This window comes from Heloderma suspectum, chromosome 2 (assembly GCF_057233095.1).
Source record: "Heloderma suspectum isolate Gila_16-S chromosome 2, 16-S_ref, whole genome shotgun sequence".
NCBI lineage: Eukaryota > Metazoa > Chordata > Lepidosauria > Squamata > Helodermatidae > Heloderma > Heloderma suspectum.
In genome coordinates, this window is record NC_139459.1 from 157577863 (window position 1) to 157593369 (window position 15507).

At 46.1% G+C, this 15507-nt stretch overlaps 2 protein-coding genes across 8 annotated transcripts in view; one reads left to right on the forward strand and one right to left on the reverse strand.

Moving 5' to 3' along the window:
• Positions 1–15507, forward strand: part of SIDT1 (SID1 transmembrane family member 1) — a 315540-nt gene that overhangs the window by 292923 nt on the left and 7110 nt on the right. Inside the window, exon 23 of the mRNA XM_084835330.1 lies at positions 7705–7815. Within this exon, the coding sequence (XP_084691456.1) occupies positions 7705–7815 (111 nt within the window). The remainder of the gene's footprint in view (positions 1–7704; positions 7816–15507) is intronic.
• Positions 1–15507, reverse strand: part of USF3 (upstream transcription factor family member 3) — a 63755-nt gene that overhangs the window by 8033 nt on the left and 40215 nt on the right. For 2 of the 7 annotated variants that reach the window (XR_014787893.1, XR_014787895.1), the window contains exons 8-9: positions 7202–7350; positions 4390–6523 (exon numbers count right to left, since the gene is read on the reverse strand). The exons of 1 other annotated variant lie outside the window; for it this stretch is intronic. The gene's annotated coding sequence lies outside the window, so the exon portion shown is untranslated. Of the gene's footprint in view, positions 1–4379; positions 7351–15507 lie in introns of those variants that run through there. 4 more of the 7 variants (XR_014787892.1, XM_084835325.1, XM_084835323.1 and 1 more) reach the window with 4 other exon arrangements.

A 15507-nucleotide genomic window follows, 5' to 3' on the forward strand; every position in this document is an offset into this window, starting at 1 on the left:
AAACCTGGAAATGGCGGTGGCGGCAGCCGGTCAGAAGACCGGCCGCTGCCACCGCCGAACCGCCACCGCCGGAGCCGCCGCCGCCAGGAACATCTGCCCCAGGTAAGTCTTGTCCCGGGGGGGTGGCGGGCCGTTCCACCACCGATTTTGGGGGGCGGAATGTGCTGGCATTTGGCCTCCCCGAGATCTGTGGCGGAACTTTCGTACATCCCTACTTGGAAGTAACTCCTCCATTGCACACAAGTGATGTGGGGGGCGGGGCAAGCCTGTTGATGCAAAGCTGTGTGGGGAAGGGGATGTGCAAGTATGCAGAGCTTTATTGATTTTGAGCTGATGGTTCGAATGTACAGTACACATATATGGGATCGTCTCCAACCCCTCCCCCCCTTCTCGTTTATTTCACTTGACTGAGCATGGAAAGGAGAACAGGGGCAGAAGTAACTTGGTATCTTCTATTGACTTAACAAAGCACAGGAGCATGGAGAGCGGGGCGGGGGGAGCCTGTCTGTCCGTCCACACATCCACAGCAATTTAAATCAAGTACTTTAATTCATCCAGATTTCCCCTGAGAGAGGGAGCACACAAGGGGAGGTGTTTGCTAAACATGCCTGCTCGGAAGTAAGTCATGCACTTGACTGAGCAGGGAAAGGACAACAGGGGTGGAGAGCAAACCTATGCAATTCATGAGGTCGTTCTACTTGCCCACCCAAGCCCAAACTAATGCGGCTTCAGGTGCTGTACGCCCAGTGCATGCTGTTCTACATCGCTTTACTGGCTACCATCTGCTCCCAGAGTAGCAAGTTTCAAATCGATGAAACTCTGGATTAAACCTGAAACTGATCATGAAGCGTCTCCATGTGGATGGGGCCCCAGTGATTTCAGCATAGTGAGGCCAACTGACTAAGTATGCTTGTCATGCAACCAAAAGCTAGTGAAATATCCTGCCTCTGTGTATGGCGGCCAGGAAGTCAAATGATTTCAGCAGCAGAGTGGTACTTCGCCTTAGGTGGACCAGGAAAAGTGATTTAAGCAGCATGGAACCTTGCCTTTGGATGATAAGGAACCAAGTGTACATCAAAGTGGAGCCAGTGAGGGATACCGGAACACTGAGGGCTTGAAGCCCAGGTTTCTTACACTGTTTAAAGAAAGGCTTCAAAGGGACAAAAGACTCCAAAAATGACAATAAGACAGAGGGACAGGAGAAGACTCTCAGGCTGAGTCAATAGCAGTTTTGGACTCTCAATAAAAGATTGGGAGGGCTGGTTACTCCAGCCATCAAGGGTCCAAAAGGACAAGCTTGGGATGGGCACAATCTAATCAAGGTAGTGCTGTGCCCCAACATGGTCATGCTAAAAAATGGGGAACTTTCCAATCAGTGATTGAGTCACACCTGGGGAAAAATAACTGTGTCTTGATTATGCATGCATATCTACAATCTAATGATTGCCAGCTAATCAGGGGGAACTTGATTAAGTGCTGTTCAGCTTGAGTGTTTTTTTAAAATACGGCCCTGCATACCTTCTTTTTACCGTCTTAATCTACGTAAATATTTACCTAGACTATGACGGCGAAAATAAAGGGGAACGCAAGTAGCGTAGCAGGCACTATTTGCGTCCTCTTTTAATTCGCCGTTTTAGCCTGCGTAAAAGTTTACGTAGGCTAAAACGGTGAATGAAAAAGGGACGCAAATAGCGCCTGCTACGCTATTTGCGTTCCCCTTGATTTTCGCTGTCATAGTCTACGTAAATATTTACATACATTAAGACGGCCAAAAAGAAGGAACGCAAATGGCGGCAGCCGTAGCCGCCGCCATTTGCGTAAGCGGTTGGTTGTGGTTTTTGTTTGTTTGTTTGTTTTTTACCCAGAGCCCTCTGTGGCCGGAAATCCGGCTGCGGACAGCTCTGGCCTGGCTGGGCTGGGCCAGGCCTGGCCTGGCCGGCTGCTCCGCGGAGCTGCCACAGAGCACAGCCGGCCGTTTGAGGATTCCGGGGGGAGGAACGGAGTGCCTTCCCCCCCCACCATCAACATAATCCGCAAAAGGTAAGTCACTTTCGTACATCCCTAGCTGAAGGCAGCTGCAGTAAAGGCCTGGCAAAGCATCTCGAGGGAGGAAACTCGGCATTTAGTCATGTCCATTGGTTCCAGACTTGAGGCAGTCATTGACTGCAAAGGATTTTTATCCAGGTATTAAAGGCGATCCTTACGTTTGAAATGATGTTGGTTTGTTCCATTACTTATGAGCCACCAACGATGGGTGTGTGTGTATGCCACTGGCTGTACTTCCTGAATGGTTAGTGCCCCACTTTTGTCACACCCCTTGATTACAGCTGAAAGTCTGACTTCGCTCCCATCTGGGTGCATTTCCTTTCAACTTCAATGTGGTGGTGTACAGAGGCCAACTGCCAAAACAGTTATCCTTGCTCCAGTATTTCTGGCCCTGACTGTATGTGACTCAGTGTTGCTTTGCTTCAGGCCTGATTGCTTAGCTTGTTGTCCTATCCTGTCTCCAGTCCTGGACCTGCTCATTGCTTGGACTGGGGCTTTCTTCACATGGAGCCTTTATCCTGCGATTGAGCCTTGCTCCTTCATGGAAGTTTGCAGGCTCTTTACATGATGCCGTGACCCTCCAGGACGTCTCCTGCACTAAATGCCCTTCGTTCTGTTTTTAAATAGATCACAGATAATGAGCTATCAAATTACACCATTGTGTTCTGCTTGAGTTCCCTCCATGAAAAGAGGAAAAGTGGCAAGAAGAGGAGTGAGATCAATGAAAGATAATGGAAGACTCAGAATCAGGGAGAAGGAGGGGGGAAGGGGAGGGGAAAAGGAAGCGGGTGAAAAACGGAGTCATTGTGATCCTGCATTTAAAATGGAAGCAGAAAACCCCATTTTAAATGCAGAATTTTAGGCTGGTGTAGAGATGCCCCAGGTCTCTTAAAGTGAATTCACCAAAGGTTGTCAAATACCAGGGGGCTCGCTGTGCATGCTCTCTGCCAATTAGCTTGCAAACAATGAACTCATGCTTTCACTTTTCAAAGAAATAAATCCTATACTGAGATGAGTCCAGGGCCACTTCCAAGAGCTCCAAATGTTGTGTTGGGTGTAAAGAGCTCTTATCTATGTTTATCACAATCCTGCAGGCAAGCCATCATGTGCCAAGCATCTCTAAACCACTTTTCCCAGGAGGGAGAGCAGGGGCAATCTGAACAGAAACACTTTCTGAAACGATTTGGGCAAAATCCAGAGTTCCATAGAATCAAATTATCTCTTTCCACAGTACACGCAGTGCTGTATTCCTCTGCTTTTGTGGTGTATGTGGCAACTGAAGCCGCATCAGTTGGAGTGGGCAGTGAAATGAACGTCAGCAATTGCATAGGTGTGGGGCAGCCAGTGAGCGGAGGCTTGCTTCCCCTCCCATTCAATGAAGTGACCCCATAGACACACACACATTTATGAGGAAGGCAGGCAGCTGCCGCTGCCCAGAGACTGAGCAGACTGAGCAGGAGTGCAAGAGGCACTAAGAGCAGAGAGTGTGGGGCCAGCAAAGACAGAGAATGACTAGCATGTTCTCTTTGATGTATATAACTGCCCAATCAACAGGCTCCCCCCCCCGCAAACAAACACAGACTCATTGAAGTGCTTCTGAGTACATGTTCATGAAAATCATCTTTCTTGGCAGTTACCCTTTCTTAGCTGTGCAGCTTCAAATCAACAGGCATCCACCACTTCTCAGCTGTGCTCCTTCATAGCTGCACAGTTTTAAAACAGCAGGGCTGCCAAGGTGGAACTGAAAGCAATGAGTTACTTCTGCTTAGACATGTTAATCCCTCTACTCTCCCCACTCCCCACACTACTTTCCCTGCTTCCACCAGCCCGTGCCGAAGCCTGCTGAGGTCACACAGACTCCCGAACAGCACTGGAGCCAACGTGACAGGAAAATCTGACACAAAATGAGCTTGAAAAAAAGAACAGTTTTAGGGCAAAAAATGCCAGGCTAGCTATGGAAAGCAGTGCGCACCATCTGACGCTATCGATTTTGGGGGTGGAGTAGAAGTGGAGTAAAAGCCATATGTAGATGGGGCCCAGATCAGTATATCATCCAGATAGAGATATATGCTTTGTGCCCTCAGGTGACCTACCAGGGCCACTCTGGGCCCTGGTCAATACAAAGAGCAGCACTCCGAACTGAAAATGGCATTTGTCATAAGGAAAGTGATATACATCTGGTGAGATTGTTCCTGATTGGAATGTGAATGTACAGTGGCAAGAAAAAGTTTGTGAACCCCTTAGGACTGTCTCATGTTTCCAACCTAAAATGTGATCTTAATCCTAGATGAAGAACAATAGATAACCTGAGTAAACAAATGACACCCAAACATGATGCTTTTTCAACATTTATTTATACACAACTGATTCAACATTCAATATCCATTGAGCAGCAATGACTTCAAGTAAGCATTTCCTGTAACTGTTGGTCACTCTCTCACATTGGTTTTGAGGAATTTTGGCCCACTCCTCCTTACAGAACTGCTTCAACTCAGTGACATTTGAGGGCTTCATTGCATGAACACCTTGCTTCAGATCCTGCCATAACATTTCAATCGGATTTAGGTCTGGACTTTGACTAGGCTTTGACTAAATTTCTTCTTCCACAACCGTTTATTTGTAGATCTGCTTGTATGTTTAGAGTCATTGTCTTGTTGCATGACTCACTTTCAGTTCAGCTTCAGCTCACAGACAGATAGCCTGACATTCTCCTCTAGAATGTTCTGATACACTGCAGAATTCATGGTTGTGTCAATGATGGCATGCTGTCTGTCCATCAGTGATGCGCTGGTTTGTTCTTTGAGAGGTTTTGGTAGGACGACCGCTCCTGGGTAGAGTGACTGTGGTCTTGAACCTTCTCCATTTGTAGACTATCTGTCTGATAGTGGATTGGTGGAGCCTCAAATCCTTAGGAATGGTTTTGTAACCCTTTCTAGACTGATGAGCAGCAATAACTGTTTTTCTGAGGTCCTCAGAGATTCTTTTGATCATGGCATGATGCATTTCCACGCAACCATAATGGGAAGACCAAATTCACAAAGTTTCTGATCCTTTATAGGGTGGGGCCTCCCAAACTCACTCCTGAAGTCTACCTAATTAAAATGCCTGATTCTAATTATTCCCTTTAACTGAGCTGATGCAACTAGGGGTTCACTTACTTTTTCATATACACTGACTCATAAGTAATCATTGTTTGCCTAATTTGTACATCGTTTTATTTCACAGGACACGGAATAGCTTAATATAAACCCTATTGGATATTTAGAAAGGAACTGGTTTTGATTCACAAAGGCCATCATGGTAAACTATGGAATTTCCGTAATTATCATTAGGGTTCAGAAACTTTTTCTCCCAACTTTTAGCCTCAGAGAGATCTAGGATGCATGGAAATTATTTTTGGCAACAGCTGCAATTAGGGTTCTGAGCATTTGCATCTTGAAGTGTTTCCTTTGAAGAAACACATTCAGCTACTTAGATACAAGATAGCCCTCATGCCTCCATTTTGGAAACCAAGAAAATAATAGAACAGATCTCATAATGCCTCTTCGCCCATTGGACAGATTCAACTGTCTGGATTTCCAGAAGTTGTTGGATAAGCTCCTAACCCTTTGGTAGGTGCTTTGAGGGGTCTCAGCACCCCTAACATAGGACAAACCTCTTCCTGGGATGACATGTAAGCTACAGGGGATAGACCAGAAAGATAAGACTCTCAAACCCATGGATCTCAAGTTGTCTGAAACCAAACTGGTGCAAAGTGAAGGAGGCCGCTCCCAATAATTGTTTGGGCTATGAAGAGGCCTGGTAATCCAACAGAGGCCTGTTTGTTTGTTTTTTTAATCCTTTAGGACTGGGCCAGAGGTTGACCCCTGTCCTTAGGAAAGGAGTCCTACTTTTATACTGATGATACCTCCTACTTTTATACTGATTTCGGTACTTAAATATTCATAAAAAGTATTGTGAGAAGCCATGTAGCGGTGGAAGTTCGGCTAGCCTCCCCACCCCACCTTAACGTAATTACAGCACTTCCAAAGAGGTGGGAGCTGGCTGCCAGGTGCAGCTAATGAGCCAAAGCAATGACGGGCAAGATATAAGAACAGAGGAAAGCCGCAGGAAGGGAAGGAGGCACGTTTTCTGTTGGGGACATTAACTGAGACTGGAAATACCTTCGAGAACCCCGAGTGGTAGGCAGCAGTATTGCAACTGAAACTCTCCCCACGACCTGAGTTCGATCCCAGCAGAAACTGGGTCCCAGGTAGACGGCTCAGGTTGACTCAGTCTTCCATCCTTCCAAGGTCAGTAAAATGAGTACCCAGCTTGCTGGGGGGAAAGGTAGTCACGACTGGGGAAGGCAATGGCAAACCACCCCGCTAGAGTCTGCCATGAAAACGCCAGCAAAAGCGGCATCCCTCTAGGAGTCAGCAATGACTCAGTGCTTGCACAGGAGGAAACTTTCTTTCTTCTATCTCTTATTTAGAGCCTAGATGGAAAAAAAATATTAGGCTTTCTTGAAGAACTGAAAGAGACTAAACATCTCTGAGAGGCATTATTGTTAGCAGCTTATCACAAGTACTTTCACATGTCTTGACAATATCATAATATAAAGCTAAGCATTACTTGGTAAAACAACAACAAGCAAATGCTTCAGCAGGAAAGCAGCCATTGCGGCTCTCTGGAGTAGCTGCCACCGCCACTACCTGCCCTATGGCTCACTCTGGGTATGGCATAGGCAGGAGTCTGCTCCACAGAGCTGTGCCAGCCACTCCACAGAGCCACACTGGCCACTCCCCTATTGCAGCAAAGGCCGCAGCAAGAGAGTACTCCTGAATTTTTCTCTCAATTACTTTATAAGTTAAAATAATTCCAAAATGTTTAAATTGTTTCTAATAAAGGTTTGCAGCATCCTGACCTCTATTGTTCCAATATGAAACAGAGAGATCCCATTTTTCTGTAAACCTGTTGTCTAGATGATTCCCTTCTCTAACTTAATCATATAAGCCACATCCTAAATTCTTGTCATCCATCCATCCATCCCATCCCCTTCCAATTGTGTAAAGGCCCTGTTCCTTCTAAGATGTACTGGGTAGAAGTGGGGAGGAGGAAGAGAAGGAAAAGCCTGAAAAGAAGTGAACTTGAAAGAACTGAAAGAAAACGTTACTTTAGTCTGCAAGATGAGACAAGGAGTCCCTTTCCTGGAGGAGTTGTGACTACTGGCTGCTGTCCTGGGTAGGGTGTTATCCTGAAGGTTAGGAATGCCCTCCTGGGGCCATGAATGCAGGATTCATGTAGATGTAGTCCTTGGTTAACCTTAAAACACAACAGTGAACATTTTGAATTCCTATGCACATTCCTTTTTTCCATGCAATCCCCCATTGGCTGTCTTTAATATACCTGGACTAATTATAATTTTAAGATGCCATGTCTGACAACTGGCTATGCCGAGAACATGGCAGAATGAAAAGTAGCTTCTAACAAATTCAAGCAGATTCCTTTCTCTTTAGGTTCACCCCAATGATTGGTCTGAGGAGAACCCTTTCCAGATGTGACTTGATTGATGTGCCTTCTGGCTTTACTGTGCAGCGGTAGTTCTGGGTTTCTGGGAAGTGTCCACTCAAGTATCATTTACTTGGGAGCATTATTTTAAGGCTTTTGTCTTTCCAGCTCCGGAATGCAGAGAGGCTCCTGCCCATCCCCCTTTTCTGTATTGTGGCCACAGCTGTGGTTTGGGCTGCAGCTCTTTATTTCTTTTTCCAAAACCTTAGCAGCTGGGAGGTAAGTTTCTCTCTTGCACTACAGGCTATTGAACATATTTGACATGACGGTTCTATGGTCAGAGAGACACTGAAGCACTTTTGTGTTATGGACATAATTCTAGCATCAAAACCCAATAAGTATATTGTGCATATTTTTATATCTATACTGCTCATAAGTAGCTGTAGCCCCCAAATGATTTTTCCAGTGGGTCAGTGGCCCTTCAGAGAAAAAAGGTGGCTGTCTGATGAGGCTTTACAAGTAGCTGAGGAAAGAAGGGAAGCGAAAAGCAAGGGAGAAAGGGGAAGATATATCCAACTGAATGCAGAGTTCCAGAGAATACCAAGGAGAGACAAGAAGGCCTTCTTAAATGAACAATGCAAAGAAATCGAGGAAAACAACAGAATGGGAAAGACTAGAGATCTCTTCAAGAAAATCGGAGATATCAAGGGAACGTTTTGTGCAAAGATGGGCATGATAAAGGACAAAGAAGGCAGCGACCTAACAGAAGCAGATGAGATTAAGGAGAGGTGGAAAGAATACACAGAACTATACAGGAAAGATCTTAATGTCCCTGATAGCCATGATAGTGCGGTCGCTGAACTTGAGCCCGACATCCTAGAGAGTGAAGTCAAGCGGGCCTTAGGAAGCATTACTAACAACAAAGCTAGCGGAGATGACAGTATTCCAGCTGAGCTATTTAAAATCCTAAAAGATGATGCTGTTAAAGTGCTGCACTCAATATGCCAACAAATTTGGAACACTCAACAGTGGCCACAAGACTGGAAAAGGTCAGTTTACATTCCTATTCCAAAGAAGGGCAACGCCAAAGAGTGTTCAAACTACTGTACAATTGCGCTCATTTCACATGCCAGCAAGGTGATGCTCAAAATCCTACAAGCTAGGCTTCAGCAGTATGCGAACCGAGAACTACCGGAAAGTACAAGCTGGGTTTCGAAGAGGCAGAGGAACTAGAGATCAAATCGCCAACTTTTGCTGGATCATGGAGAAAGCAAGAGAATTCCAGAAAAACATCTATTTCTGCTTCATTGACTACGCTAAAGCCTTTGATTGTGTGGATCACAACAAACTGTGGCAAATTCTTAAAGAGATGGGGGTACCAGACCACCTTACCTGTCTCCTGAGAAACCTGTACAAGGGTCAAGAAGCAACAGTAAGAACCAGACATGGAACATCGGTGATTGGTTCAAAATTGGGAAAGGAGTACGACAAGGCTGCATATTGTCACCCTGCTTATTTAACTTATATGCAGAGTACATCATGAGAAACGCCAGGTTGGATGAATCACAGGTCAGAATTAAGATTGCCGGGAGAATTATCAACAACCTCAGATACGCAGATGATACCACCCGAATGGCAGAAAGCGAAGAGGATCTAAAGAGCCTCTTGTTGAGGGTGAAAGAGGAGAGTGCAGAAGCTGGTTTGAAACTCAACATTAAAAAAACTAAGATCATGGCATGTGGCCCTATCACTTCCTGGCATATAGAAGGGGAAGAAATGGAAGCAGTGACAGATTTTACTTTCTTGGGCTCCAAGGTCACCACAGACAGTGACTGTAGCCATGAAATTAAAAGACGCTTGCTCCTTGCAGTGCCCTGGACTGCAAGGAGGTCAAATCAGCCCATCCTAAAGGAAATCAACCCTGAGTGCTCATTGGAAGGACAGATACTGAAGCTGAAGCTCAAATATTTTGGCCACCTAATGCGAAGAGAAAACTCTCTGGAAAAGACCCTGATGCTGGGAAAGACTGAAGGCAAAAGGAGAATGGGACAGCAGAGGATGAGATGGCTAGATAGCATCACGGATGCAATGAATATGAACTTCAGTATGCTCCGGGAGAGAGCGCAGGACAGGAAGGCCTGGCATGCTATGGTCCATGGGGTCACGAAGAGTCGGACACGACTGAACAACAACAACAATCTTAGAACACATTGCAGTAGTCCAGGCATGATGTTGTGGTGGCTACATCTGCGCTGTCCACGCTACAGGTGGAGCTGGTGCACCACTCTGTGCTACATAAAGTCATACCTGGCTACTGCTCTCACTTGGGCATCAAGGCCGTATACAGAAGCACCCCCAGCTTATGAACCTGTATTTTCAAGGGAATGGCTACCCCATTATTCCTGTTTTATTACTGTCTTCATAGTTTGTCCAGTAGTTCAGACATTCCCTAGAATACAGTGTGATCCATTGTGCTTGGAGAAGGGGCTAAAGCTGAGATAGTGACTTTCAACAAGCCTGCAATCTGTTGTAATCACTTGACTTGCAGTCTGCGAACATTTTACACACACACACACACACACACACACACACTAAAAGAGATGTAGAGCCGCTAGAGGAAATGAGCTAAACCATAGACTACAAATCAAGCTAAGTCAAAGCAACTCCCTCCACCAAACAAAAACAGATACTGAGTAGCACATCACACACAAATATAGCAGCAGCACCTCACGTGCACAGGAGTATGCTACATGCAAACATGCAGAAGCATGCCACACATAAAAACATTCAGTATGCAGTAGTATGTGATGCACAGAAATATAGAGGAGCACAGTGCACACCGAAATGCAGAGCACCATGCTACATGCAAACACGTGGAAAAGCACACCACACACAGATACAGGCAGCCATGGAAAGCAGTGTGCCACAGCATCAGTAATACATTATGCAAACACATACAGTCATTTGCATAGAAAGGTGTCACAACAACAGGCCGTACCACACAAACAAGCAGAGCAGCGCATCCCATGCCAACACACCAATGCTAGGGATGTACGAAAGTCACCTTTCCGTGGATTATGTTGATGGTGGGGGGGGGAGGCGATCCGTTCCTCCCCCCCGAAATCCTCGAAGGCCGGCTGTGCTCCGTGGCAGCTCCACGGAGCAGCCGGCCAGGCCCAGCCAGGCCAGAGCTGTCCGCAGCTGGATTTCTGGCCGCGGAGGGCTCTGGGGAAAAAAACCCCAAAAACCGCGTACGCAAATGGTGGCGGCTATGGCCGCCGCCATTTGCGTTCCTTAGTTTTGGCCGTCTTAGTCTACATAAATATTTACATAGACTATGATGGCGAAAATAAAGGGAAACACAAATAGCGTAGCAGGCGCTATTTGCGTCCCTTTTTCATTCACCGTTTTAGCCTACGTAAATCTTTACGTAGGCTAAAACGGTGAATGAAAAAGGGATGCAAATAGCGCCCACTACGCTATTTGCGTTCCCCTTTGTTTTTGCCATCATAGTCTACGTAGACTAAGACGGCCAAAAATACAGAACGCAAATGGTGGCTGTAGCCACCTCCATTTGCGTATGCGGTTTTGTTTTGTTTTTTTAAACCCAGCCATGATAGGCTACGTAAATCTTTACGTAGCCTATCACGTCGTTTTTGTGGGGGTTTTTTAAAACCCAGCCATGATAGGCTACGTAAATCTTTACGTAGCCTATCACGTTGGGTTTTTTGGGGTTTTTTTACAACACTGCAAATGGCGGCGGTGGCAGCCGGTCGGAAGACCAGCCGCTGCTGCTGCCGAAGCCGCTGCCGGGGCCACCGCCGCCCAGAAGATCCACCCCAGGTAAGTCTCGTCCCGGGGGGGATCCGCAGGGGGGCGGGGGGGTGGCAGGCCGTTCCGCCACGGAGTTCAGGGGGCCGAATGCACTGGTATTTGGCCTCACGGAGATCCGTGGCAGAATTCTCTGACATCCCTAACCAATGCACACAGAACTATGTAGCAACTTACCACATGCAAAGAAATACAGGAGCAATACACCACATGCAAACATACATTGCAACATATCATATGCAAACATGTAGCAACATAGCAGCACATTACCCATAAACACACATAGTTCTTCGTGGTCTTGTGCATCACACATATGGGCTCTGTGCCTGCGCAGAGCCTCAATTAAGGAAACGTCTATAGCTGATTATCATTTTGGTGGGAACCCTCTCTTACTGTCCTACAGCACACGTCCCAGTAGGTTCCCGCCCATCTCCTCAATTCCTTTTCAACCACCTAACATGCTGCCTCTTTGGGAGTTTTGCCGCCTTGAAGACTGGTAGTTTTTGCTTGTGCTGAGGTAGTTTAGGAAAAAAAATTCTTCGCTTTTCTTATTCTCCTGTCATTTTTTCCTTCTTTAAAAAAATAAATTAGTGTTGTTAGTTTTTTCGTCTTCATTTTTTTCTCTCTTGCGTTCTCTGTTCGCCATTGGGCGCATATGGCAGTGAAGGCCCTGTTTCGCAAATGCGTGCAAACTACCCCCCACTGATGGCCATTCACTTAATTCTGCCTTGCTTACATTGTAGAGACTTGTTCCGACTGTATGAGTTTTATGAAACAAACTAGGCATAATCGCTCATACCATTTAAAGGCAGTACTTTGGAAAAGAGCTTTAGAAGCTATGGATTCTAAAAAAGCCTCTGGCTACTCAGCCATACGCCTCAGCTACTTCAGTAGAGATACAGCCTTCCTCTCCAATCTGTCCTCAGGCTCCAACTCTAACCACGGGTCAGTCTGATCTGCCTACTCTGGGATGTTCCCTTTTTCCTCTGCTAAAAGGCTTTCTAAAAAGGCTAGATCTTCTAAGTCATCCCTGGATGAACAGAAAAAGAGGAAGAAGACTGCAGATAAACATGACTGAGCCTAAAAGGCGACATCAGTCTGTGCAGGCTGAAATTCCAGCATCGCTGCCGATGCTTGATTCTCCCATACCAGCCAGAGCCCCGTAGGTAATTATGTCAGTTCCAATGCAAGCGGCATCAACTTCTGAGGGGGAGGTAAAGGACCTATTGCCACCAACGGTGGTTAATACCCCCCCCATGCACCCAAGTTTAGAGCACAGTGACCAGAGTCATTTGTGTCTGGACACTCAGGACTGTATAGGTTGAAGCAGTATGACAGAATTTCAGGTGAGATCTAGATCACCTATCTGTGAATGGGACAGATATTTCAACTGGTCCCTCCCTCCACAGGTCTCTTATCATTATGAAAACTGGCAGGCTTTTCAGGATCAAGAAGCCTATTTTGATCGAGCCTGATATTTGGGGGCAACTTCCCCATGTTATCGTCCTCCACCATCAGAGTCTCGCAACCTCCGCCGGATGCATCTCTTCTACCACCCCCTCTGGTACTGCCAAGGTCTACTTCATTGAGAACTCAATCTTTCCCAGCTCAGGAGTCAACAACTCAACATCACGCCATTAGATCCACTGATGAGCTGTCCTCTTCCACCAATGCCATCTTTGGCACAGAGAGACACAGGCTGAATCAGAACATGACCAACTTGCTTCTCCATAGTTGGTAGAGGATTACTAATTGGACTCTACATTGCTTTCTCAATCCCACCTTCTATCGTCACCTGAGGATGCTGTAGACACACAGGAAGGAGCGTCTCTGTTGGAATACTCATTCCATTTTACAGACCAGATTTTAAAGGATGGCACAATTACTTGGGATTGAGACGCAGCAGCCTCCTGAACACCTCAAGGATCCAGTGCTGTGTATATGGAAGCATCAGCACCAGAGCCTATCCCCTTTCTGCCAACACTACTCCATACAGTTAAACAGTCTTGGAAGATGCCATCTTCAATGACACCCACACTGAAACATTTGGAATCTCTATAAGAAAGGCACCATTTTTTTGTTCACCCATCCTCATCCAAATTCTATTATTGCGGAGACCTCCCAGGGAAAATGCCAGAAAATGCATGTCTCTCCTGCGGATAAGGAGGGATGCCGATTAGACCCTCTGGGTCAGAGGATTTACTCTTCAGCACTGCTGGGACTTTGGGTAGCTAATTATCAAGCCACGATGTCCCATTACCAATTGCTCCTGAAGGAAAAGATTGGCTGAATCTGAAGGATGTGATCACCTGCCTGAGGACCACAGGGAAATTGCTCACCTGTTCCAGACTGAAGCAATGAAACTGTCTAGGCAACAAATCAACACTACATGACACCAAGCAGACTGTGAAGCCAAGGCCATGGTGGGGGCATGGCTTTCCGCAGGCACGCGTGGCTCTGTTTGGCGAGTTTCACTCCTGAAGCAAGGTCCTGTATCGAAGACCTACCATTTGATGGTGAAGGTCTTTTCAACACAAAGATGGATAAAGCTATGGACGCCATACAAAAAGCTACAACTACCGCAAAGAAAATGGGGTTGCAATAGCAACAACAACTGCCATCATTTACATCCAGATGCTGGCTCCAGCAACAGCCTTTCTATCAATCTGAGTAGTTCTTGGACTGTAATAGCCATTTTCAGCAGCAGCAGCCCCAGTGAAAGCAACAACTTTCTAGCCATTTCTGCCAATACTGCACAAAGACTGACAGCTCTTCCAAGCAGAGGCTTTGATTCGACTCTTTGGCTTTCCAGCAGCTCTCCCTGGTCCCTTCTATCTCATTTCCTACTGAATTGGACATTTATAACATCGGACTCATGGGTCTTGGTCATTATCCAACATGGCTACAGCACAGAATTCGAAGTCCTCCCTCCTGTTTTAAGACCAGAAATAGAGTAATTGTTTCAAGGCATGCTCCCATAACTGTCCGAGTGATGGACAGTCCCCCACCCCTCGCAATTATTTTATGGTACCGAAAAGAGATGGAAGACTTTGACCAGTATTGGATCTCAGAGATCTGAACAACTTCATCAGGGTACAGAAGTTTCGAATGACCATGCTAGGTACGATTCTGCCATTTCGTCAAGGGGTATGGTTTACAATGGTAGACCGCAAAGATGCCTATTTTCCCATTGGCATCAACACCTTGTATCAGAAGTACCTCAGGTTCGTCATCAGAACTGATATATTCCAATTCAGAGTTCTCTCATTCGGCTTGACAACTGCCCCAAGGGTTTTTATGAAATGCATGGCGGCAGTATGTGCACATTTCAGAACTCAAGGCATCAAGGTCTACCCTTTTTTGGATGATTGGTTGATAGTAGCATAATCCCGGGATTGTCTCATCCGAGCACTTCTGGTTGTTCAAAATCTTCTCAACGCACTAGGTCTCTACATCAACAAAAATGTCCAAGTTGGAACTGACTCAGATATTATCATTCGTTGGAGAGGTCTTGAACTTGGTTTCCACTCAAGCCTACCTTCCTTGGGACTGAGCTATGACTCTCTCCAAGTTGGCAGACAAACTTTTTCGACACCACAGGACAGGATTCTGAAGCCTTCCAGATTCAGCGTGTCTTGGGCTTTATGGTAGCTATGGTCTCAGTGGTAGCTTGGGTGAGGCTTCGAATGTGACCATTGCAGAATTGGTTCCTAAGGGGTTTTTCCAGTTCCGCCAATCCTCACCGCATGAGCCTGAGAATACCAGACAAAATTGCATCCACTCTTTCATGGTGGATGGATCTATGCACCTGCTTGGGGACATGCCATTCATTCAACCAGCACCTTCTTAGACATTAGTGACCAATGCCTCACTCCTGGGTTGGGGAGCACACTGTGGCCCTTTATGGATTTAAGGCAGATGGAATGGTACTGAGAAGCATCTCTGTATCAATGTACTGGATCTCTTGGCAGTAAAAAAAGGCTCTCTGTTCCTTCGAACTGTACCTCCAGAAATAAACATGTTTAGGTACTCACGGACAATACTGCAGCATTGTGGCATCTCAACAAACAAGGGGGGACACGTTCATCTTCTCTTGTTACTGGAACCATTGGCATCTTCAACTGGGCCATTCCAAGAGGA